Genomic DNA, 24,677 nt, shown 5'->3' with positions numbered 1-24,677 from the left:
GAACACCAATTTTTGGTTTGAGTGACTTCACCGAAGTATTTCCGGCGATTGTTGACGGTTTACACATGAAATCAGGTTTTTCAGTTTTATGAAATTAAATGTTGTGTATCTTATGTATGTCTAAAATAAATTAGATCCTATTGCATGTGTTTGAAAATATATAATTTCTGTTAATAAGATGATTTGGTTGATATATTTTGTGCATCTTATTGTGAAAATTAAAAATTCTTGATTAACATTGTATTTTGTATCATTGATTAGGTTATAACATTAAAAATCTTGATTAACGATGTTATTTATTGTGTACCTTATGTTTATCTAAAACGGATTACATTTTATTGTTTGTCTTTGAAAGTATAAAATTTAGGTTACTATACTTATTTGGTTGATATAGTTTGTGAATGTTATTGTGAAAAAAATTATGGTTAGATGATGAGATAACAGTTGCTTTGTTATTGTTTATATGTATATTGTATATTGTATTATACTATATTGTAAACAAATATATACATCATTGGTTACAGGTATATAAAGATGAGTTCCTCATGCATAACTGTGTTAGATGATGATTACTCGATGAAACTGGTATGTTACAATTGTTAGAAAATAAAGTAAATCTAATTTGTGTTAGTTAATATCTTTAACATAAATTTAGCAACAGGTACTGCCAATTGACTTTGTTAAGAGTGTATACGGTGATTATTGGCAAAGAACTAAAGTAGTGATACATCATGAAAGTGAAAGAAGTTGGACAGTTTATTTGAGAAGTATAAGCGGGGAATCGGTTATAACTGATGGTTGGAAAAATGTCGTAAGGGATCTTCAGTTGAAAAAACAGACATTGTTGCGCTTAAGGATAATGAAAGATAAAGATATTCACATTGATTGTTTCGTCAACAACATATGTGGTGAATCTTTCGTAACAGTAAACCGTCACGACATTTTAAAGATAATAGTAAGTATACAACTATATATTAATCTATTTTTCTTTATAGTTGTAAAATAAATGATATACATATATATTTGAGAGTAAAATGCTACTAAACTTTTTCAGGTGATTCCCGAAGCTTATGTTACAAAATGTTACTCTTACACGCCAGTCAACGATTATTATAACATATGTGCAGCAGGTCAGATTTGGAAAGTTGAGACGGACAAAATAAATGATAATTATGTTTTTACGAAAGGTTGTCCGAAACTATTTGATGATCTTGGGATAGAAGATGATGATATAATGTTGTTGATGAAGACGGGCAGCAAAAAATTTGAGATAAAGATTTATCGTCGAGGAGTTGAAGTTGTTTTGAAGAAAAAAGAAGAAAGTGAAGATGAGTCTCTGATGGAGATACCTAAAGACACATACTACAAAACCGTCCAGTTTGTAAGTATTATCAACTTAAACTATAACAGTTTACTAATAATTACGTCTCTTTTGCTAAATATCTTATTGTATAACAGAGCTTCGGTGATGATGATGATGACTCCACAGATGAGATGATTTCTGAGGTAATAACCTTATATTTATGTAGATTAAAACACATTACAATCAGATGTTGTAATTTTATTAACTATGATACACAGATTCATGAAAGTAGTAAAAAACAGGAAGTGATTAAGAACATTGCTGGAAAAGAAAACTCAAAGGTAGAAACAAAGATTTCGAAGACAGAAGAGACAAACAAAGCAAAAAAATATGATGTAATTATTTAAAAATTAAAAATAAAGTATTAGTTTCATTAATATATATAGACATATTTAATTAGGCGTCAATGGTTATTGTTATCTAAAGATAGCGGTTATCTTAATAGGTTACGAAGAAAGGAAAACATGTAGAGGCATATTGTCATGCGGAGGTCAGTAAGGAGCTGATATGCAGGACAGAATTTGAAATGGAAAAGGTCTCAACAGATGGAGAGATAACTCGGAAACGGATGGTACGTTTATCATAAATAAACAATATGTAGTGATCAACATTTATTATTAACTTACATTTTATTCTAAATATAATGTATGTGTTCAAAAAAAAGGTAAAGGAAAAAAGAAAGAGGGATGATCATGGATTGAAGATATTGGAGGTTGAAGGAAAAGTGGTTGCAAAAACAACTACTGTTGAGAAAATTGGAAAATATGATTTCACAATGAAAGGAGAAAACCGCATGGTATGTATTTTTTACATAAAAATCATAGACTGAAATATTATAACATGAATATGGCTGAATGAGTTCTTAAATACGGATTTGCATGCAGAGAATGCCTGCTAATGTTGTAAGAGCAGCCGGATTCCGAAATAAATCTCATAAGTTAAACGTGAGGAACATGAAGGGAAAAACAATCAAAATGAATGTTAGGCGCCAAAAGAATGGAAATGCTGTAAGGTATGCAATCGAAGGTTGGCCGATGTTCATGAAGGAGAATGGACTTTGTTTGGGTGATAGACTGCATTTCACATTTGTAAGTTCATCAAATCTCCTGATCTTATCAAATGTGGATGGGGTTAATGCATGTTAACAGGTAATCTAATGATGAAGGTGTTTGTGTTGAACAAATGATGACTGTTTTGTGATCATGTTATTTGGTTTACTCTTTTTTGGACAAAGTTTCTATGGTTATGATGTTTTATTTTGTTAGTAGGTAGTTTATGGTTAAAGACAACTACTATTATATCATCCAACAAAGTACCATAATTTTGAATGTAATTAACAGTTGGTATCGTGCATAAATACTTGTTGGTTTTCAATGTTTAAATATATCTATTTACAAACTAACTTGTGTTTGTTTATATGTGGTTAAGATTATTTTTATAAGTTGTATGTGATATATATTACAAATGAAATGTAAAAAAAAATATAAAGTAAAATGGAAATATAAATTTCGGAGTAAAGGAATAAATAATATGACAGTTGGATATTAATATTAAAATAATGAAACTATAAATCAAAACTATAAATTTGAGAATATCTCTTTGTACACAACATTTGTAGTCTTATTAGTAACGTTCCCCTCAACATCTAATATTAACATCCTTAAACCATCCATGCTTTTGACTCTTGAAACTGCAACATATAGTTGTCCGTGAGTGAAAACAGGCTGCTTTAGAAACAAACCAACCTTAGATAACGACTGTCCCTGACTTTTATTTATCGTCATTGCAAAACACACAGCTATCGGGAATTGCCTTCTTTGAAGCTTGAAAGGTATTCGTTTGTCAGAGGGGGAAATATTGATCCTTGGTATAAAAGTTCTAGTACCAATATTATTACCAGAAATCACTTTTGCTTCAATAATCCGATCACCAAGTTTTACGACTTGTAATCTTGTACCATTGCACAGACCGTTTTTCTGATCAAGGTTACGTAACAGCATGATAGGAACACCAACTTTTAAAACCAACTTATGATTCGGCATTCTGGAAACCTTAAGACCATTTAGAACATCGGGGGGGTAAACATTGTGTCGAATATGGTCAGTTACATTCTCAGATTGGCAGATGGAATCTGAACTTAGATACTCTTTATGATCACCAGGAAACATTGCTAATAAGGTATCATTTATCTCGTGAACAACGTCGTTCTTAGGAGCAAGTATGGCTCTTTCCTGAAAATAATTTGGATCATTGAACGATTCAAGTATCGAAGGATACACAAAGTTGATCAGATTACCAATAGGGTTAGTGGACTCAGTAATCAACAGTTCTTGAGGTATATCAATAACAGCTTCTCCGTCGTTGCGACCACCAAGTTTTCCCTCGCCAATATCCAAAATCCATTTAGCAAACTCTTTTGTCTTGTCAATATCACCATGATTCATGCCAACAGTGAGCCTCATGTTTTTTGTTAGCGTTAGTAACTTGCATTTATTCCATATATATGACGAACTCAGGGAAGCATTCACGATATCTTGTCTAGAGCCATTAGGAACAACAGGAAGAATCTGTCTAAAGTCACCACCAAATACAATTACCTTTCCTCCAAATGGTAAAGCTTCGCTATTTGAACAATCAGGCATCAATATATCTTTTAAGGTTCTATCCAATGCTTCAAAGGCATGTTTATGAATCATTGGAGCCTCATCCCATATAATAAGTTGTGTTTTTTTTTAAAAGACACGCAAGTTCAGATCCAGGCTTCATGCGGCAAAGAGAATCCTCATTTAGATTCAGAGGGATGGAAAATCGAGAATGGGCTGTTCGACCTCCAGAAAGTAGCAAAGAAGCTATACCGCTTGAAGCAACATTTAAAACAATTTCAGACTTACTTCGAATTGCTGCCGACAATGTCTTCCAAAGAAATGTCTTACCGGTGCCACCATATCCGTAAACAAAAAAGACACCACCTTTGTTTGTTCTAACAGATTCCATAATCTGATCAAAAACATTACGTTGCTCATCTGTTAAAAGTAGTAACATATTATTCAACTCATCTTCTATGGTATTTTGGAAATAAGATAACTCCTCGTTGATCAATCGATTGTTAGACGAAGAAATAGACTCATCATCAGGATAAGGCATATTTGAATAGTTCCTCAGAGATGAATTATTACGAAGTAAGAACTTCTCAATCTCTAACAACGCCAAATTCTTTATTTCTTCGTCAGAATAATTTAAATCTGCAAACAAAATTGAAGATGTATTTAATAATACAATAATTCTTTATTACTGTCGAATATTAAAGTATATTTTGGTAAATATGATATAAATGAAGTTGAAGGGTAAATAAAAAAAAATTTTGTACAAATGAAGTTCTTTTTATTTCATTCAGATAAAAAAATTATCAACAAAAAATAATTAATTTAATAAATATATTAATTGAATATTAGATAACATGCAAAAATTAAAAAAAAGACATACCATCAACATTCAAATGTTTTTCTTGTCTATATAAAATGTCATCCGATAAATACGTCCATGTTTTCACCCATACAAAATCAGGTCTAGACAAACTACCAGACATCAGCATTGTTCCAAATAACGTCCGTAGATAAGTAGCACTTCCATACAAATTAGCTTCTTTGATAGCTTCAATGTACTCGTTATCATCATCCAAAAGCCCTAGCGCATAGCATGCGTCCCTGAAAGTTAGATACAAAGTACCATTTACAGTACGAATATCTTCAAAAGATTTTGGTCCCTTTACTTTGTTCAATAATATTCTGAGGTAGTACGCTTCACCAGCTGAAGGAAACACCGAATGAATCCTACCGATTGAAGGATGTCGTTTCCTTATATCCCAACTGCGAGTTCTTAATTTAAAAACAAACTTTGATGGAAACTCAACATAAGTAAGATTACGTGCCTCAGGTAATTTTTCGTTACACTTCATCCAAGATAAGAACATAGTAGAAGCAACAGATGGTTTGTTAAGAACCTCGTCAATGTCATCGTCTGCGCCATATACTACGTTTTGCTGACCAGGTAAATGGAACGGCAATCGAATAACTGCGGGATATCGATAATGAATATCATAGGAAAAGATCCTCCAAACAGATTCGCATGCAGAAATATACCGGCAATCGTAATACTTTTCTATCTCATCGACTACAGGTTCCTGCTCATCCTGATTACCACTTTCAACAACTCTAAGAGTAGTTCTATCTGGGCCTTTGTTAATGTACTTGAACAAATATTTGATAGAACCAACTTGATTGCACCATTCAACGTTAATATGCGCCTGGTATCTTTTTAACAGCACTTTACTATATGGAACAACATATCTATTGTCTACGTTCACACGTGATTTAACAACAGATAGGCCAGAATCCCTTCTACGATAAACTGGAAATCCTTTTTTATCCAAACATGTTTCGTTAACAAATTTCTTAGGAAACTTCTTGGAACACTTACGATCGATCATGCAAGGACAATTCATATTGAGAGGACCACACGGACCATGAATCATGTAGTCTGCCACAAGTTTATATAACTCTGGATCCTCGGCTATGTCTGGAATTTCGGCAGAAATGATTGGATCTAGTTGGTCAACAGACAGAATCTTGCTGTCAGGATGCATGAATACACATATGTGTGCATGAGGAAGTCCGCGTTTTTGAAACTCAACAGTATAGACAACTACAGAGTACAACAACAAAAATATAATAAATTAGAAAAAAAAATAAAGTAACTTATATTATCAACATTAAATATAGATTAATAATAATACTAATAAAATATAAAGTAACGTTATTTAAAAACAGTAGTCTTTAAATGTTATCGTATAAATAAACATACCAGAATTAACTCTACCGAGCAACTTGCCTTCTTTCAATTCTTTTGTTATGGAATCTAGTTTTATCTTGAAAATTCGACACAAAATGTCCGGTCTATCTTCAGGCCTTATCGTCGTATCTTTTAAAAACCTTTGCACCTCCGGCCATTTTGGATTACACGTAATAGTGATGAAAAAATCTGGATACCCAAACCATTTGCACAAAGACATTGCATCTAAGTAATTTTGCATCATATATCGAGAACCGCCAGTAAAGGAAGATGGAATAAAGATACGTGTTCCAATTTTTGACATATCTTTTTTTCCAGCATTACTTGCATTCTGAATATTCTGAACAGCTTCTGACCTCAAATGAGTTTGTTGTCGCCGTATGTAAAACAACCTTTCACTCTCAATCATAGTGTAAGCATCAACAACAAATTGTTGGAAAAGTCTTTTTGCATTATGAATCAAAGAAAACTTATCGACACGATCTTGTAATCTATAAGCAAAGAACTCACGCATAGTACACATTGGACGTTTGCTGTTCGTGTCTGGATTGAGACCTCTATGAAGAATGTCAACCCTGTACATATCTTCTCCGTATGGAAATAGAAGAGGGTATTGTAGAGAAAGATAAGAAGGATGTAATTCACTTATGCGCTCAATTCGACCAGATCTTCTTTTCACTACTATATCACGATTCTCAACAGCTTGAGTCAGATCTCCAATAACTAATGCAGCAACTTCAGAAGCTTCAGGAAGGTTATATGTCCTACCATCTTTGGATCTTTTACCAATTAGACAAAGCTTCAAGTCGATGTAAGGGTTTTCATTTAAACAATTTCTAGCTTGTCGATAAATTTTAACCAAAGCGTTGTTAGTGTCTAACATAAGTGTAAGTTCCTCAATGATCTGAACATCAAAAGCTGACTCAGTTATTGTAAAAGAAGTGTTTGAGCCCCTATAAAATTAACAAAATGTATGGATTAATAGCGATTATATATGTATTACTAACATTAATATCATATAAAATAAATCAACAAATATAGGTAATTATAAAGACTATGAAATTAATACATACCCAACAGCATTTTGTCGATTAAATATTTCATTATCTGTGTCGTATATATACAACTGGCTGAATTTTGGCTCATTTCCATCTTCAGGTAATAGACTCCCAATAGTATGATAATTTTGACCACTTAATCGAAACACATAAGGTGCATTTCCACGGTTGATAGTTTTGTCAATCCTTCCTCCCATAGATGTAAATGAGAACATAGAATTATAACGCCGAATGTTTTTTAAAAAGAATTTGCTCTTCGCACTGACGCCAACATATAGATCTTTCAAAATTTCAGGAGGCTGCTTAAAATCAGGTAACAAAACTTTACCGTATGAACAGCAAAGGAAATAGTTAGGTTTATTTCGCTTCTGTTCTCCCCTATCCGCCTCTGCTTTCCATAGCTTTGCGCTACACGTTCGACACACGATTATCTGGTCACCATGATCCAAGTAGTCTGTACATTTTTTTATTTCAGTTAAAAGATTAATGTTATTAAAAATAATAAATCTATGTTGTTAAAAACAATATGAAAATAAATATGTGAAGCAGTAATAAATAAAAGAGGATTAACTTTACCTTTTGAAACACCTTTTAAATGTTGATCAATGATCTCAGCAAACTCATTATCATCATCTGTTGTCAAATCAATAATAGGTATAGGTGTTAAGTTTCGTCGTTTTCTTACTAATTTACGCTTTCCTGATGACATTCTTATCAATGGTGAAGGTTCGTCTGATGCTATAACAGTATTTGGTGGAATTGTAGATGATGAAGAAGGTATCATGTCTGATGCTGAGTTGCTTGTAATGTTTCTTGGAATGCCACTGGAAGATGCAATGTTTCCTATAAAAATTATTATAACAAATGATATAAAATCATATAATAAAAAACAAACTTAAAAAAATATATAACTTCGTTAACTATATATTAAAAAGTTTGATAATAATATTGTTAACTAAAAGAAAATTAATGTACATAAATGACATGAATTAGTAAAATTAGATAGAAATAAAGTTGTTATGCTTTTTAAAACACTTGATGATAGAAGAAAAAAAAATCTTATTTCATAATATGATAAAAACAACATTACTCGCGTCTTACCTGAATTGAATTTAGATGAACCGGAAGAGACATTGATACTTGAGAGGACGCTAAAAGATGATCTATTCAACGTAAAAGTAGTGTTCGGACTAATATTCTCTTTATTTGTCGTATAAGAAGTTAATGTCGATTGAGTCTGTGTTGAATTTTTATTCAATCTTTTGCTATTCAAATATATACGTCTAGCCTTCCTTCTTTTTGCAGCCTCATCCTTGTCTACATTACGTATAGAAACTAAAATGACATATACATTAGTTAAATTTATATAAATAGAAATTTTGTAATAAAGTAAGTAATATAGATTTGAAAATACCATTGGAAATATCATGTGAAGGATATGTTGAAAAAGGAAGATTTGTATTATGAATTTCCGAATATGATAAAGCAGAAGAAAAATTGATGTTTATACCACGGCTACAAAATGATCTGTTATACATGGTAGATGTGGATGAACTTAAATTTTCTTTATTATTATGAGTTGAATAATTTAGTGTGGATTGAGTCTGCGATGAGGTTGTATTGAATCTTTTACTGTTGGAATATATTCTTCTAGCTTTTGTTCTTTGAACAGCTTCAGGTTTGTCAGTGTTGCTGCATATATCAACTGAGATGATATATGATTTAGTAAAACAATGAAATGAATTGAAAAGATAATTGAATTAATAATATCTCAAAAAAAAAATTAAGAACATACCGTTAGATATATCAGACAAAGGATTTCCTGAAGTCACATTTATGTTACGTAAACCGGGACTTGATGCGGATGAACCTTTACGAATGTGAGACATTTTCTAAAATGCAAAATGTAATCACTTGTCATGTATAGTTGCACATAAGTTATATATAATATATAAAGATAGATAAAGTAAATGTATAATGAGGATAGAACACGTACCTTATATCACGTGAAACCGGTAAGTATAATAGAACACTTTTTCATACTTTGTCAAATTAGATGATGATGTTCTTTGTTGTGAGAACAAATGATGTACATATAAATAACAATATATGAGAGTGTATTCAAGTAGTGAAAAGGAAATAACCTTAAATATGGATATAAATTTAATTGATAGTAATTAAGAAATGATGCATTATTGTGTTCCCTAAATTTATGAAAGATGCATTTTAGGTAATTAGACGTTTTTTACATAACTTATTAGTTGGATCATAAATATATATGGAATGTAGCAAAATTATATATCCGAAAGGTATGCTTTCTATAATTATCACACCTTAACATATTTAACTAAAATATTATTAGTAACTAATAGTGGACACCATAAATTCATCTAAAAATATATTTAAAATAATCTTATTTCTTTTTTTTAAAGATTAGAAAATTTCGATATATGTTAACATAATACATGTTCAAGTTACATGATTAGTTATAATAAAAACCACATACAAAATACACATATACTATTAGTCAGTGTTAAAAGAAATGTAAAAAAAGACATTAAAAACGAAATAAAAATAACAGGTACATTAAAATCACGATTATTACTCATAACCAAACATCACAACTTTCGAAATTCAAAACATGTATTGTCCGGAAGAAACAAATAAAAACCATAAAACAAAACCACGAATTCAAACAATCAATTGTTTTAGACGACATCAACAAAAACCAACTTCTCAAAAGTCACCAAATATCTTAATGTTATGAAAACTTGAAAACTATTTCTCAACTTTAGGAATTAAGAGGTTCCTCTTCTCTGCACTATTGAAATCCTGAACATCTCCAGACTTTTGGAGCTTCGTTGCAGATGTGTGAGAATCTTCTTCAACATCATAGACTTGAACCAAGTTTCGCTTCACTTCATCCTTAGCTAACATGGAATCAGGAGTATCAGTAACATCCAATGAAACAGGTGAAACGGTGCTCGCCATGTTAGACACAGGAGTATTGTTTTCGATTCTTTTGGCAGCAGAGTTCTAACAAAAGACAAATTTAACAGGTTACAAACGCATATCATAGTTGAACATACATATAATAAAACAAAGACGAAGAAAACAAAAATTCACACGAATACCTTGAAACCATCAGATGTCTGAGATTCAAATTCTGAAGCATCAATATTGAGAGACATATTCTGAGAAGACTACATATTTTTTAAAATAAAAATAAACAAACAAAATATAAAGTTCAGGAAAGTAAAATATTTAAAACGTAAATCAATAAAGTAAGAAAATTTATACAACATACACTTATCTGTGAAGAGGATTGCTTCTCTTGAAGTACAGATATAACGTTAGGATCCACAGTCAGCTTCAGTATACCATACTTATGGATGTTATACTTCAAGACGTAGCCAGTAACATCTATTTTAAAAGCAGCAGTCTGGCCAACCAATGCGTCTACTTCAGCATGAATCTTCATGGAATCAGAACGCTGAAAAATAGTATAATTTTAATCATTTATGAAGAAATATGAACTTTTTTGTAAATATAAAACATAACCGATACGAATACAAAAATAAAACTTACAAATTCAGGGTTAGCAGTAAGAATATCATCAACAGACTTTCCTAACAACTTCCGTGCTTCACGATCAAACAAAGTAAGTGTAACAGAAGCTGATGGGTCTTGAACTCTAAGTTGAATCTTAAACCTATTGAAAGCATAAGTCCATATTTTAAAACCAAAAAAAATATTATTGATGAAAATTTGAGGGTTCAAAAGGTGTATTGACTTACTTGAGAGAAGAAGTTATAGTTTTAAAAGCACAACGATCAGATACACAGGTAAGAAACTCCTTTGTAACAGCTGAACCTGATTCCTGGGTATCCTCACTCAGATTAACAACTTTTTTGATCTTCTTGTTACATCTATTACAACCCTCATAGAACCATCCTTCATCTTTGTAAACACCCAGTATATTACCCAGAACAATGACCTTGCAAACCTGCATATTTATATGACAACATAAAAATATATAAAGTAAAATTGTAGGGTAAAGTTTTCAATTATCAAAAAATGATACCGTCTTAAGCGAAAAGACATCACAAATATTTATAAAATCTTTGTTTTGCAAGATTTCCTCTTCAACAGATTTTGCCATGGAACCAAGGCTCGTGGATTCAGAGACTTCAATCGAATTTTCAAACAAACTGTTGAATACAAAAAAAAATAATGTATATTTTAATAAGTTATAGATTCATCATAATATTGATAATAATTCAATCGATAAGATAAATAAGAAATAATGTGTAGAATCTTTTTTCATACCGGTTTCTGAACTCATCGACTTCAGGACAATCATGATTGCAAAAAAGACGACTAACCGTGTATGAATTGTTAACATACGCAACCCCTAGAAAAAAACAGTGGAAAGTTAGAAATAAAAAATATATAATATAAGTAAGATTTTAATAAATAAAAGTTACTAAAGAAAGAAAACAAACCATTCCACCACTTGACCTTGCCAAACTGCAATATAATGATTGCATGAATATTTTTTCCTTTGATACTCTCAAAAAACGACAAAACTTTATCACAGTATTGATCCCACAGAGTAAGAAATACCGTCCGACCCCTAAGTAATTAATCAAATCCATAACAAATTGGTAAAAATAAAGTTGCATAAGTTTCATTATATAAGTATGCTAAAAATATAAAAACATATGTTTCCTATCAATTGTAACAATAATATGTATACTGGATTCTAACAAAATATTTAAATGCTTACTCCAGATCAGATATCTCTATAGTAACCTTAACAGCCTGCATTCCAGTTGATTTGTTATTAACAGTCTCTTTAGGAAATGATCGAATCAAATAACCAATAACATCTACAACAATACAAAATCGATCAATAAGATGAGGATACAAAATGAAAATAAAAATATTAATGAAAAAAACAATAACATCTTTTGAAAAAAATATTATAATATACATACCAACTGTAGAGTTTGAAATAGCATTACTGTTCAAGATGTCCGGAAAACTCAAGAAATCAAAACCATACGGTGATCCACCAATATCTTCACATGGAATAACTTTGGTTGTCCCCTGGAAACATAGCCTATTTTGATTGTCAACATACCTGTACGTAGAGTTATTAAAACCTATAGTTGGATTCCTGATAATCAAACATTTCTTTTCAACTAATGACGGGCGAAATTGTGGTAAAACTCTATTCAAGCATGTTGCCTCCATCTTTGTCCCCTGTATAACGTATGAAAACTATACTTAATAAAGTGTAAAATTTAAAAAAAAATCATATATATATTGAAAAAATTGATCAACAAAATAAATATACCTCTTCGTCCATTATAATCATGTCAAATGAGTATAATTGACTGTGATTCCTCCTTTCAGGGTGTTCCCAAACCCTGATCACCCTAACCTTGACAGAAAACTGCTCTTGAAAGGCATCAACAGCTCTCAACATAGTAATGTTATGGTTCTCCATTAAATCTATCAGACGGCATAAAACGTATTTCAATATACGAATCAAGATAACTAAAGAAGAATGAAACAAAGTAACACAAACAAAATGCAGAAACATTTTCGAAGGACAGATAGAGTTTAAAAAAATTCTTTTAAATCAAAGATGTTTATCATATGGTTCTATAAGAATTGTAAGATGAAAAATTAGAACGTAACCAAATAAATGCAGTAATATGAATGACACAATGCGGAAATGAATGAAGTTTTGAAATAATATTTATAGTACCAAAATGAAAAGGTATATAAGGAAACAATCAATGATTATAACAAAAAAGATAAATATTGAACAATCAAGAATCAACAATCAGCATCAGCAAACAGCAATCAAGAACCAATCAATAACATCTTCTAAATCAATACCAAAAATATTGAAAATATGAATATGGATAGTATCAATTTGAATATTATTTAAAAAAATAGATTAAAGAATTATTATTGATAAAATCAATTTGAAACTTCTTCCTTAAAATAAATGAACATTTTAAATGTATCATTAATAACATAAACACAATGTACGGTTATTATATATATTTAAATAATATAGTAATCACCCTTCCTAATAATTACATATTGTTTCTAAAAATAAATAAACCTATTTTACTTATTTTATTCAGCTTATATAGATAAGAGCGAACAGTATGAAGAAGACATATATATGAATCACTTTTCCGATTTACATTTTTTTTAATTAATGTATAATCGAGTCAGTTAAATAGAACATAAAAAGCAAATAACTATAATTGTGGTTATATATAATAAAATATACAAATGTCAAAAAGAGGTGCAATATACTTACCGATGCTTGTATTTGGATGTCTGATGAGGAACAAAAAAAAGAGAACGCTTCTCAAGTGAACGATTGAAACATTATATTAAAAACAATTTTCCATATATAATGAAAATAGGGCGGTTAAGGAATTGAAGGGAATATAGAGGAAATCTGTGATGAGAAAAAGAAACAATCTGTCGATGAAGCTATCAGTCAGAGAGATTCGAAGGAACTTTTTTTAGGAGTCGTTGACATTGCCGAGGAGTGTAAGAAAATTATATAACTTAACATTTCCTGAGACTCCTTGGCAACATCAACGACGCCTCAATGTTCCAAGCAAAACACTTTGCCTGATTTTTTTATTCAACTGAACGTTTCTTCTTAACAAAACAGGTTTGAACGCGAAATATAACTTACTGAATAAGTCACAGGTATATTATAATAAAATACGTTAATAAAAAATCATATACCTTAATGTATACGTTAATGAAGAAGGCACAGGCATACTATAAACCTACAAAAACAGGTTTGAATGCGAATTAAACATAAGATTTTATATTGAAAATCAACAGTAATGTTAATTATCAAAAAGCAACAGATCTTCAATGAAAAACAGATACAGGATAAAATTAAAATAAAAAAGAACAAAAAATAAACAAATCAAACATATCTTCTATTAAAAACAATATATTTAAATAAATTATGGTGCATACAATACAAATTCAGTCAAAATTAAAATTTTTTTGACCATGAAATTGTGAAATGAGGTAAACATTTTTTATTCAGCTTATATAGATAAGAGCAAACAGTATGAATAAGACATATATATAATTCACTTTTCCGATTTACATTTTTTTTAATTAATGTATAATCTAAATCAAAATATTTAGGTTTATAACAAAGAGTCATAAACAGACATGGTAAAATATACTAATATGTTTATTTATATTTACTAACTATGATGTTAGCAGCAGTTATTAACCAATGTTTTCTATATGTAATATGGATTAATATTGTAAAATTTATTTCTTTATGGTTTATTTGGATCAATCTTTTTTAACATTGTTTTTATATTCTAATCATACACAGTAAAAATTTAATATAACTTGATATTAGGATAACGGGCAATTCAATAATGGGAACACAAACTAATTGTTCAAACCATAGGTAAGATAATATAAATTGTAATAAATTAAAGTTTAAAACTATAAATTTTGTGATAAATTTGTATAGACATAAGTAATTAATATTTATATCATATAAAAACCACATAAAACAAAACCATAATGTCAAAGAACTACTAACTATGGTTCACAGGAGAAACAACCCTTTCTACACTCAAAACTTGTTCAGTTTCATCAAAACAAAAATAAACCGTGTCACCCACCTTAATGCCAGCAATGTTCATGAATCTCGACCAACTACTTAAAGCATAACAATAACCTTCGAGTCTCTCTTGACGTATAGTACCATTAGGAAATTCCTTCTGAGGATTAAGATGCAAAAGTCTGATTGTGATACTTTTAACACCCAAATCAAGTTTAGCCTTTCTCGAAACATCATCAGGAAGCCGCTGTATTTTATTTAAAAATTTAAATTACTAAGAACATCAATCTTATAATATTTATGTATTATGTCAAAAAAAAATTATATTTAATATTTAGTAGTTACTAATAAGATATTACAACTTACAAAATAGTCAGCTGCCATTCAAACAAAGCGAATAATATGTCCAGTGGCTTGTTCAGCAACAGCAGTGGGAGGCAGATCTTGAAGAGAATCAATAGGTGCAATATCAACCTGAAACTTACATATAACATTTATTAGATTTATTCATTCAAATAATCTAGTATTAAATTTAAATTTTAAATATACAGAATAAACAAAAAAATACTTACATCATCGACATGTACATAATCAAAGTTCATTTCAATACCATTTTTATCAAATACTCTTAAATGGAAAGAATGACCAAACCATTTTGTAAATAAAAAATAAGAACCGGCCTCCAATTGATATTGAGTAACAATTACATCAATTCCCGCTGTAAAACAGACTTTACCATAAAAACTTTGAACCTTAACATGAAACTCTTTATTGCCTAAATACATAGTTGAAATTATATCAGCAACCGTATAATCATGAGACTTTGAAAGGACAGAATCAGGTATCACCTGTATAAATGAAAACAAAAATTTAAAAAAAACATAAGACTTGTAAACAATTATGAAAAACTGTAAATATAATAATAAAATAAGAAAAATATAGATATATTAAAAAATAATCTTACAGTCAATTGAGAAGCTGTAGATACAATGGATGACCAGAAACAAATAGAACTCACACCATTTACACAATATGTTAACTTGAATGTTGTAGAATCCAAAGGAGTGAAGATTACAAAAGTGCCAGATTTAATTCCTAAATGTGTAATGACGTCAGACCAACCATGGAAAAGGATAAAGATTCCTTTTGCTTCACTTATGTAAACAGTAAATTTACGGCCGTCGTCTGTTTCTATATGAACATTAGTAGGAGCCATATAGACACCCCATAATTTAGTCGTCGCGTGAGAGGGAAGAGCCTTATAAATAAAACAATTGAAAATAAATTTTAATTAAAAAATATAATAAATAAAGGAATATAAAGAAAAGGAAAAATATATATAACATATATAAATATGATATATGTTAGAAATTATGAATTACCATAATAAATTCATCGGCTCTACTCAAATGCCTACAGAAAGATGGCTCCCTGCTACTGATTAGAATTAGAAAAATTATATTACATTCAGATAAACATAAACATAAACATATCTAACACAACAATATAGACATACATATTATATAGATTCTAAACACAAACAGAAATTTTACAATAAACGTAAACAATTTTAAAAAACAACAACCATGTAAAAAATACTATAAAATGCATTTATACAGATGATATGTATAATAAGCTAAATAAAAAATTTACATGAATAATTACTAATACACATGTTAGACATATAAAAAACTTATCAAATCATAACAATCAAAAAAATATACATAATTTCCAATATAAAAAATTTGTATACATATCTACATATCTAACACAATAATTAAAAAGTGTAGTACAAAACATATTGTATTGTAGAAGATATAAATATTACCTTGATGAAGTTCCTGACATATTCAAAACCTACACACAACAGTTACAAAAATAAAATCATATGATTACATATTCAAACATTTTAAATTTAAAAAAAATATAATCAAAAACAACTTAATAAAATCAAAAAAATTCTGAATCAGTAGCCTGTTTGTTCGAAGAATAGCTATAACACCTGATGAAGAATCGAAAAATAGAAAGGAAATAACAAAACAGTATGATTAGTGAATAGATAAAAAATATTACAGATTAAAAGATTACGTATCACAGAAAGAACATACATACCTTGTATGTTCGAAGAATCAATATAACACCTTATGAACATTCAAAGTACAGAAAGGAAAAAAAAACCCTAAAATCAGAATTAAGAACAAATAAAATTACAGATATAAAAATTAGATCTGATGAGAAGCTGTACATACCGTCGATGTTTCAAGAATCGTTGTTAGAACTGATGAATAATCGAAAGTCGAAGGATATATAGAAACGTAAGAAAACCCTAAATAAAAAGGAGTATAAGAGAAGGAAGACGAATGGGAATGTTGGTCAGGTTAATTGTGTTTAATATGGAACGAATATTAAGGACCCGAATGGGTAGGTGGATCCCGTGTCGGGTCATATCAAGGAATATGAGGGGATGTCAATTTTGGCGGGAAAATGAGCTATGGAGGCCCTAGTAGGTGGACATGTGTCCCCTAATTAAGGCTTTTATTAGGTTGTATAGATTTAAGATTACTAATAATAAAAAAGTAAACTATACTCTTCCTTGCACAAAAGAAAAAAAAACAAAAAACAAAACATGCTCTTAAACTAAAAAATCATTAATGAAATCTGTGCTCAAACTAATGTCTAAGATATAACAGTACTAGCAGATTCTTTATGTGTAGCTTTCCATTTCAAATTATTTGTAATCCGAGTTGTGTAATTTATAAGTTTTAACTTATGTATTTAATCATAATTAACAATAATTATCTATGATATTGTCTTAAATTGTGTAAAATAATTTCAAAGTTACTGCTTTTTATATAAATTTCAAAGAAAGAAATTGACATTTGCTCAATCATAAGTGGTTTTAACCAATTTTTATATGCTATTTATAATCTTTAGGTAAGTGAAATATTTCTTTTATTCAACCGTGTAATACATGGGTTTATAATCTAGTTTTTTAATATACACAATTTTTTCATATAAAGTAAAGTGTTATTTATTTAATTAGAAAAATACAAAACATTTACTTATGTCTTATAAATTACAATATCCATTTTGTTTGACAAGAGAATGCAACTTCTTTTAATCTTCAAAAAATATAAATAAAAACACTTGTTAATCGTGTAGAGTGTCACATATACCACATGTATAATGCTTTAATTTATCTGTAATGATTTTTATAATCCTAATTAATGCAAACATGTTTAAGGGTATTTCTTTTTAACTATGAGTATTTATTACCAGAAATCTACCTTTATACATGTTGTAATTTGCTATCCTTTGTCAGTTTAGGTCGAGGGTGTTCTTATATGTTTGGCCTTTTGTCCTTTTAGGTCGAAGGTGTGTTTATGAAAAAAAATCTACGAGATCATATAAATTTATCCTTAACTAATGAAATCAGTTAAGCCACAGTTTATGTTAGGCAACATAAAATAATATACTAAAGAGAGAAACCAATACAAAGTATACTCACTAATAAAAAAGCATCAAGCTCACGATGAACTTTATGATAATCATATATATTTACTAATAAAATGATGAGTAAACTTCAATTTTCGTTCCCGTGGTTTACTGATTTTAACACTTTCTGTCCAATAGTTTATAAATTACATTTATCATCCATTAGTTTTTTGATTTTAACAGTTTCAGTCCATTAGTTTCCTGATTTTAACAGTTTCAGTCCATACCAGTGTCAGTGGTGTGGACTGAAATTGTTAAAATCAGGAAACTAATGGACTGAAACTGTTAAAATCAGGAAACTAATAGATGATAAATGTAATTTATAAACTATTGGACTGGAAGTGTTAAAATCAGCAAACCACAGGGATGAAAATTGAAGTTTACTCTAAAATGATTTTAAAATATCATATTTCTGGAATTAAATTTAAAACCCTATAAATTAGCAACATAACTATGCATAAGGTTGTTGTACTTTTAGCTTTGGGAGTTTTTCAAAAAAAAAAATTGAAATTTTCATTTTTAACCCTAAAGTTTCAATCTTTGACAATTTAACTTTAAAGTTTTAATCTTTGGTAATTTAACCCCTTTGATTAGTTTGATTTTTCATTTCTAATTCAAAAGTTTCCATCTTATACAATTTAACCCCTTTGATTAATTTGATTTTTCACTTCTAACTCAAAAGTTTCCATCATTTGCGATTTAACCACTTTGATATTTTTTTACTTTTAACCCAAAGCATTTCATCTTTTACAACTTTGGTCTCTTATACTTTTCATATATCGCGAAGTGTTGTAATCTTGGCTTCGGGGTTTTTTCAAAGAAAAAATGGTTATGCATATAGTTGTTGTAACATTGGCTTTGGCGGTTTTAAAAAAAAATTGATTTTTTTTTACTTTTCACTCAAAAGCATTTCATAAATTACTTTTCACTCAAAAGCATTTCATAAATTGCTTTTAACCAAAAACTATTTGTTTTACTTTTAACCCAAAACCTTTTATCTTTTGCGATATATTCTCACAACTTTTTTACTTTCAACTTTGTTCCTTTATTGTTTTCATTTTCCGCAAATTTTACGCTTTATGCTTCGTTCTAAATTTTATGACTTAACACATCGCAACGTGCGTCTCTGGTTTAACGTTTTTACGTTTCGTTCTAAATTTTCCGAGTTAACACGACGCAACGTGCGTGTGTGGGTGAACGTTTTTACATCGTCTATTTTTTTTCCGTTTGACAGGTTCAACATAACGTGCGGGTCCTAAATCGACTTAGTTATAACTAAAGAATCCCCACCGCATTGCGGCGGATCGTAATACTAGTTAAAATTACATATCAATATTTCTGGAATTTTGACTTTACTAGAACAAAAAAGACAGGTGTAAAATAAAAATTATAATCTTCTTGCAATTTTTAAAATCGTGCATTAATTATCAAATCGTGTAATTAATTGCTATGTGGTAAAAACATGTGACGGGTTGATATAAATTTAAATACTTTAACCAAGAAGAGATAAGAAATAAAATTATTTTCATCAACTTCGATGAAATAATGGGTTTGGTTGTTTTTAATTTCTTACAAAATATTTAATTATAAACCTTATACAATGTAAACAACATGCTTAACTTATTCCTGACAAAAAAAAAACATGTTTAACTTATGTTTAATTTATACGAAATGAACATAAAATTAATGCGAGATTATCTTTTTCCTTTTCTAATGGATATATATCAAATAAGTATTTCTCTTTAAAAATTAAAGATATCTAATAAACTGAAAATTAAATGAAAATAAAATTAATGCGAGATTATCTTTTTCCCTTTCTAATGGATTATATCAAATAAGTATTTTTCTTTAAGAGTTAATTACTGTTTTCGTCCCTGAGGTTTGTCAAAAATAACGGTTTCAGTCCATTAGTTTAAAAATTGCAATTTCAGTCCATTAGTTTCATTTTCGTAACCATTTCAGTCCACTAACTTAACTCCATCCATTTATTTTGTTAACTTTGAGTTAACTAACTAATTCAGGGATGGTTTGCGTCAGTTTTAGAAACACAGGGACTTAAGTGTAAACTCTAAAACATTAAAACAAAAAAAATAGTAAATTCCAAAAAATCAAAAAAATTCCAAAAAAACCAAACAAATTCCAAAAAATTCTAAAAAATAAAAAAAATTCTAAAAAATCATAAAAATTCTAAAAAATTCTAAAAAATCCAAAAAATCCGTTTCGGCGCGAACTGTTTCGAACCCAAACCGTTTCGAGCTTAACCGTTTCGACGCGAACCGTTTCGACCCGTACCGTTTCGAGCTGAACCGTCCGTACCGTTTCGACCGGAACCGTTTCGACGCGAACCGTTTCGACCCGTACCGTTTCGACCCGAACCGTTTCGAGCTGAACCGTCCGTACCGTTTCGACCGGAACCGTTTCGACGCGAACCGTTTCCACCCGTACCGTTTCGAGCCGAACCGTTTCGACCCGTACCGTTTTGAAGCTGAACCGTTTCGAGCTGAACCGTTTCGAACCGAACCGTTTCGACCCGTACCGTTTCGAAGCCGAACCGTTTCAAGCCATACCGTTTCGAACCGAACCGTTTCGAGCTGAACCGTTTCGAACCGAACCGTGCCGTTTCAAGCTGTACCGTTTCAACGCGAACCGTGCCGTATCGAACCGAAACGGTTCGGCTTCGAAATGGTACGGCTTCGAAACAGTTCGGGTCGAAACGGTACGGTTCGATACGGTTCAACTCGAAACGGTTCGGTTCGATACGGCACGGTTCGGTTCGAAACGGTTCAGCTCGAAACGGTTCGGTTCGAAACGGCACGGTTCGGTTCGAAACGGTACGGCTTGAAACGGTTCGGCTTCGAAACGGTACGGGTCGAGACGGTTCGGTTCGAAACGGTTCAGCTCGAAACGGTTCGGCTTCGAAACGGTACGGGTCGAAACGGTTCGGCTCGAAACGGTTCGGGTCGAAACAGTACAGACGGTTCAGCTCGAAACGGTTCGGGTTCGAAACAGTTTGCGCCGAAACGGATTTTTTGGATTTTTTAGAATTTTTTAGAATTTTTATGATTTTTTAGAATTTTTATTATTTTTTAGAATTTTTTGGAATTTGTTTGGTTTTTTAGAATTTTTTTGATTTTTTGGAATTTACTATTTTTTTTGTTTTAATGTTTTAGAGTTTACACTTAAGTCCTTGTGTTTCTAAAACTGACGCAAACCGTCCCTGAATTAGTTAGTTAACTCAAAGTTAACAAAATAAATGGATGGAGTTAAGTTAGTGGACTGAAATGGTTACGAAAATGAAACTAATGGACTGAAATCGCAATTTTTAAACTAATGGACTGAAACCGTTATTTTTGACAAACCTCAGGGACGAAAACAGTAATTAACTCTTTCTTTAAATATCAAAGATATATAATAAATTAAAAATAAATGTTAAAAAAGGGTAGTTTAGTCATTTGAAATACACAACTTAACTTTTGCATACGTACACATGAGTTTGTTGAGGTTTTAGATTTTCTCAAACATTTTTCTGTCGGCCTCAAACACCTTAGGTCAAACACCTAGACCCGTTTTCTCTATCATATGTCCAAAAGTTTGCTACTTTTCACTTCCGATTCTATTACTTTTTATGCTTTTAAATCTTAGAATTTTTATCAGTCTTGTTTTGATTGCTTTCAAAACTTTGACCCATTTCATGAAACCACACAAAAATTCACTCTTCTCATCACTAAGTTCTTGAAGATCGAAAGTGTTCTACGCTGTTCGTTGTAAAAATCCAAATCCGATCAAGGTAATTCACAAATTGCGGTACAATTTTTTTTTTTTTTCATATTTATGTTTTTATTAGTTGTCACGAAAACCAAAACTTTCTTGAATCTCTCATAAGTTGAGCAGTGAACGAGTTTGGGGTTTTTTCTTTAATGCTAAAAATTAAACCAATTTCAACAAAATTCTATGAAATATCGAAATTAATGGTTTGATTTGTTTTATGTTCTAAAAATTATATAGTTATTAAACAATATGTAAACCACCCTTTTACATGATGTATTTTAAGAACCGTGATTAATTTGATAGTAAATGTGGGCATAATAATGCCATTCTTTTCTGATAAATATGTATCAAATAAGTATTTTTTTTTTAAAACATACTCGAAGAAATAAGATGTCTAACACACTTAAAATAATTGTTATTTATTAGCCACTTATTACTTGGTATATTCAGATAAAAACAAAATTTTGTTCAATAGTTTTGATATACACAACTCATATGTACAAAAAGTTTGTTGTGGTTACAAACTTTTTTTCACTTTTTTCTGTTGAGTCATTTTTCTTCATGAATTTATGAAAATTAACTTGAAATTTTCTTGTCCTTCACCAAAAACGCTTTAAAACTAAATTGTTATTTTTCTCTTTGCTATCTTTTAATTTTTTTTATAATCTTCTAAATTCTAAAAAACTTACCAATTTTTTTTGTTTTTACTTTTTTGAATACTAATACCCATTTCATCAAATTCCACATAAATTGACTCATCCTTTTGTTGTTTTCTTGAAGATCTAAAGCTCCATACACTGTTTAGATAAAAAGTTTCAAACTTGGTCAAGCTAGTTTATAGATTACGGTAAAGTTTGTTATTTCTCTCTCTCTCTTTTTTTTAAATAATAATTATCATAAACGTTGAGTAAGTGATAGAGGACAAATAACTCAACTAACGAGACCATATACAAATCGAGGTGTGGTAGATGTGTGAGAAAAAAAACAATAAATCTCAAATTGATTTTCGAAAATCTCTTTTAATTTGATTTAACTAGAAATTCATGAATTGTTAAATCAAACTAAGAATAGGAGATTCAGTATGAAAGTCATGATTTTATTATTTAATGAAAATTGTAGAGAATTTTCAAAGTTAATTTAAGATTTATTATCGTTTCTTCATTGATTATCACATATTTAAAATTTTTCGTCGTTTCTTCATTGACTACAACACTCTTATATATCTTTATATGCTTTCTCTATTGAGTTATTTGTCCCCTATTAGCTACTTTTTTTTTGAAGGTTTAAAACGTCATTATATAATTGTAAAATTCCAAATTTAATCAAGCTAATTCAAAATTATGGTAAAGAATGGTTCTCTCTTATTTTTATTTATTAATTAATTATAAAAAAGTTTGAACTGTTTTCTTAAAGAGTTTAAAGTTTTCCACACTCTTTAAAAATGGTCAAATTAATTATTTTTGTTCTCTTTTTATTGGTTTTCTTTTTGTTAATTACCATCACAAATAGTAGAACTATGTTAATGCAGATCTGAGGCTTCATGTAATTTTCCGTTGTAAAATTCTAAATTTGGTCAAATTAATTCGCATTAAATTTGATCAAATTAATTCGCATTAGGATAAAATTATTTTTAACGAATTAATTAATTATAACAAAAGTTGATTTTTTTAGAGTTAAAGGTTATTTTTGTTCTCTTTTTATTGATTTTCTTTTTGTTAATTAATAGTTGAACATATTCATGCAGATCTGAGGCTTCATGTAATTTTCCGTTGTGAAATTCTAAATTTGGTCAAATTAATTCGCATTAAATTTGGTCAAATTAATTCGCATTAGGATAAAATTACTTTTAATTAATTAATTAATTATAACAAAAATCTGATTTTTTAGAGTTAAAGCTTCCTATATTATTCCGTTGTGTTAATCAAGATTTAATGAAGTTTACCTTAAAAAAAAAAGATTACAATAAAGTTTGATATCTCATATTTCATTTACGTTGAAGCTTTTATTATATGTGATATATATATATATATATATATATATATATTTTTTTTCTTTTATATAATTAGTAAAAAAAATACAAAATAACCCTTATAGTTTAGTTTGAATTTTAACGAACTCTATACCTTATAAATTATTATTATTACAAATCTAAATTTTACGAGTTAATACGTCGTAACGTGCGTATGCAATTCAACGTTTTTACATCAATATTTTGTTGGTTTAACGGTCACGCTGCAACGCATAAGTTTTAAATACTAGTTTGTTTAAACAAATGAAAAAAATGCTGTCATCACTCACCATAGCTAAATACATGAGTTGTAAAATAAATGTTGTAAAACTATAAGGCATTCGCTAAATTAAAATCAAACTATAAGGGTTGTTTTGTATTTTTACATCTAAAAAAGTTTGTATTCAGGTGTAAAATAGTTGTAAAACTTTTAAATACATCTATTAATAGAAGTTCATATATAGGTAAAGAGCATGAAAAGGAATAATG

General features: G+C 29.7%; 2 protein-coding genes across 2 annotated transcripts; both read right to left on the bottom strand.

Moving 5' to 3' along the window:
• Positions 1-2,940: 2,940 nt before the first annotated feature.
• On the bottom strand, positions 2,941-4,059 carry LOC110876255 (ATP-dependent DNA helicase PIF1-like). Its single transcript, XM_035986389.1, has one exon. The coding sequence runs from the start codon at positions 4,057-4,059 to the stop codon at positions 2,941-2,943; it is 1,119 nt and encodes a 372-aa protein (XP_035842282.1).
• A 7-nt stretch (positions 4,060-4,066) lies between these two features.
• On the bottom strand, positions 4,067-9,158 carry LOC110876254. Its single transcript, XM_035986388.1, has 8 exons — positions 9,065-9,158; positions 8,903-8,974; positions 8,371-8,604; positions 7,846-8,112; positions 7,285-7,723; positions 6,224-7,164; positions 4,847-6,064; positions 4,067-4,605 (listed from the first exon to the last, which is right to left on the bottom strand). The coding sequence occupies exons 1-8, from the start codon at positions 9,156-9,158 to the stop codon at positions 4,067-4,069; spliced, it is 3,804 nt and encodes a 1,267-aa protein (XP_035842281.1).
• Between the last annotated feature and the right edge of the window lie 15,519 nt (positions 9,159-24,677).

The sequence above is a fragment of the Helianthus annuus genome, chromosome 17 (genome assembly GCF_002127325.2).
Source record: "Helianthus annuus cultivar XRQ/B chromosome 17, HanXRQr2.0-SUNRISE, whole genome shotgun sequence".
Classification (NCBI taxonomy): Eukaryota; Viridiplantae; Streptophyta; class Magnoliopsida; order Asterales; family Asteraceae; genus Helianthus; species Helianthus annuus.
Note: the sequence above shows the minus strand (reverse complement) of the source record. Positions and strands in the feature narration are given on the sequence as shown.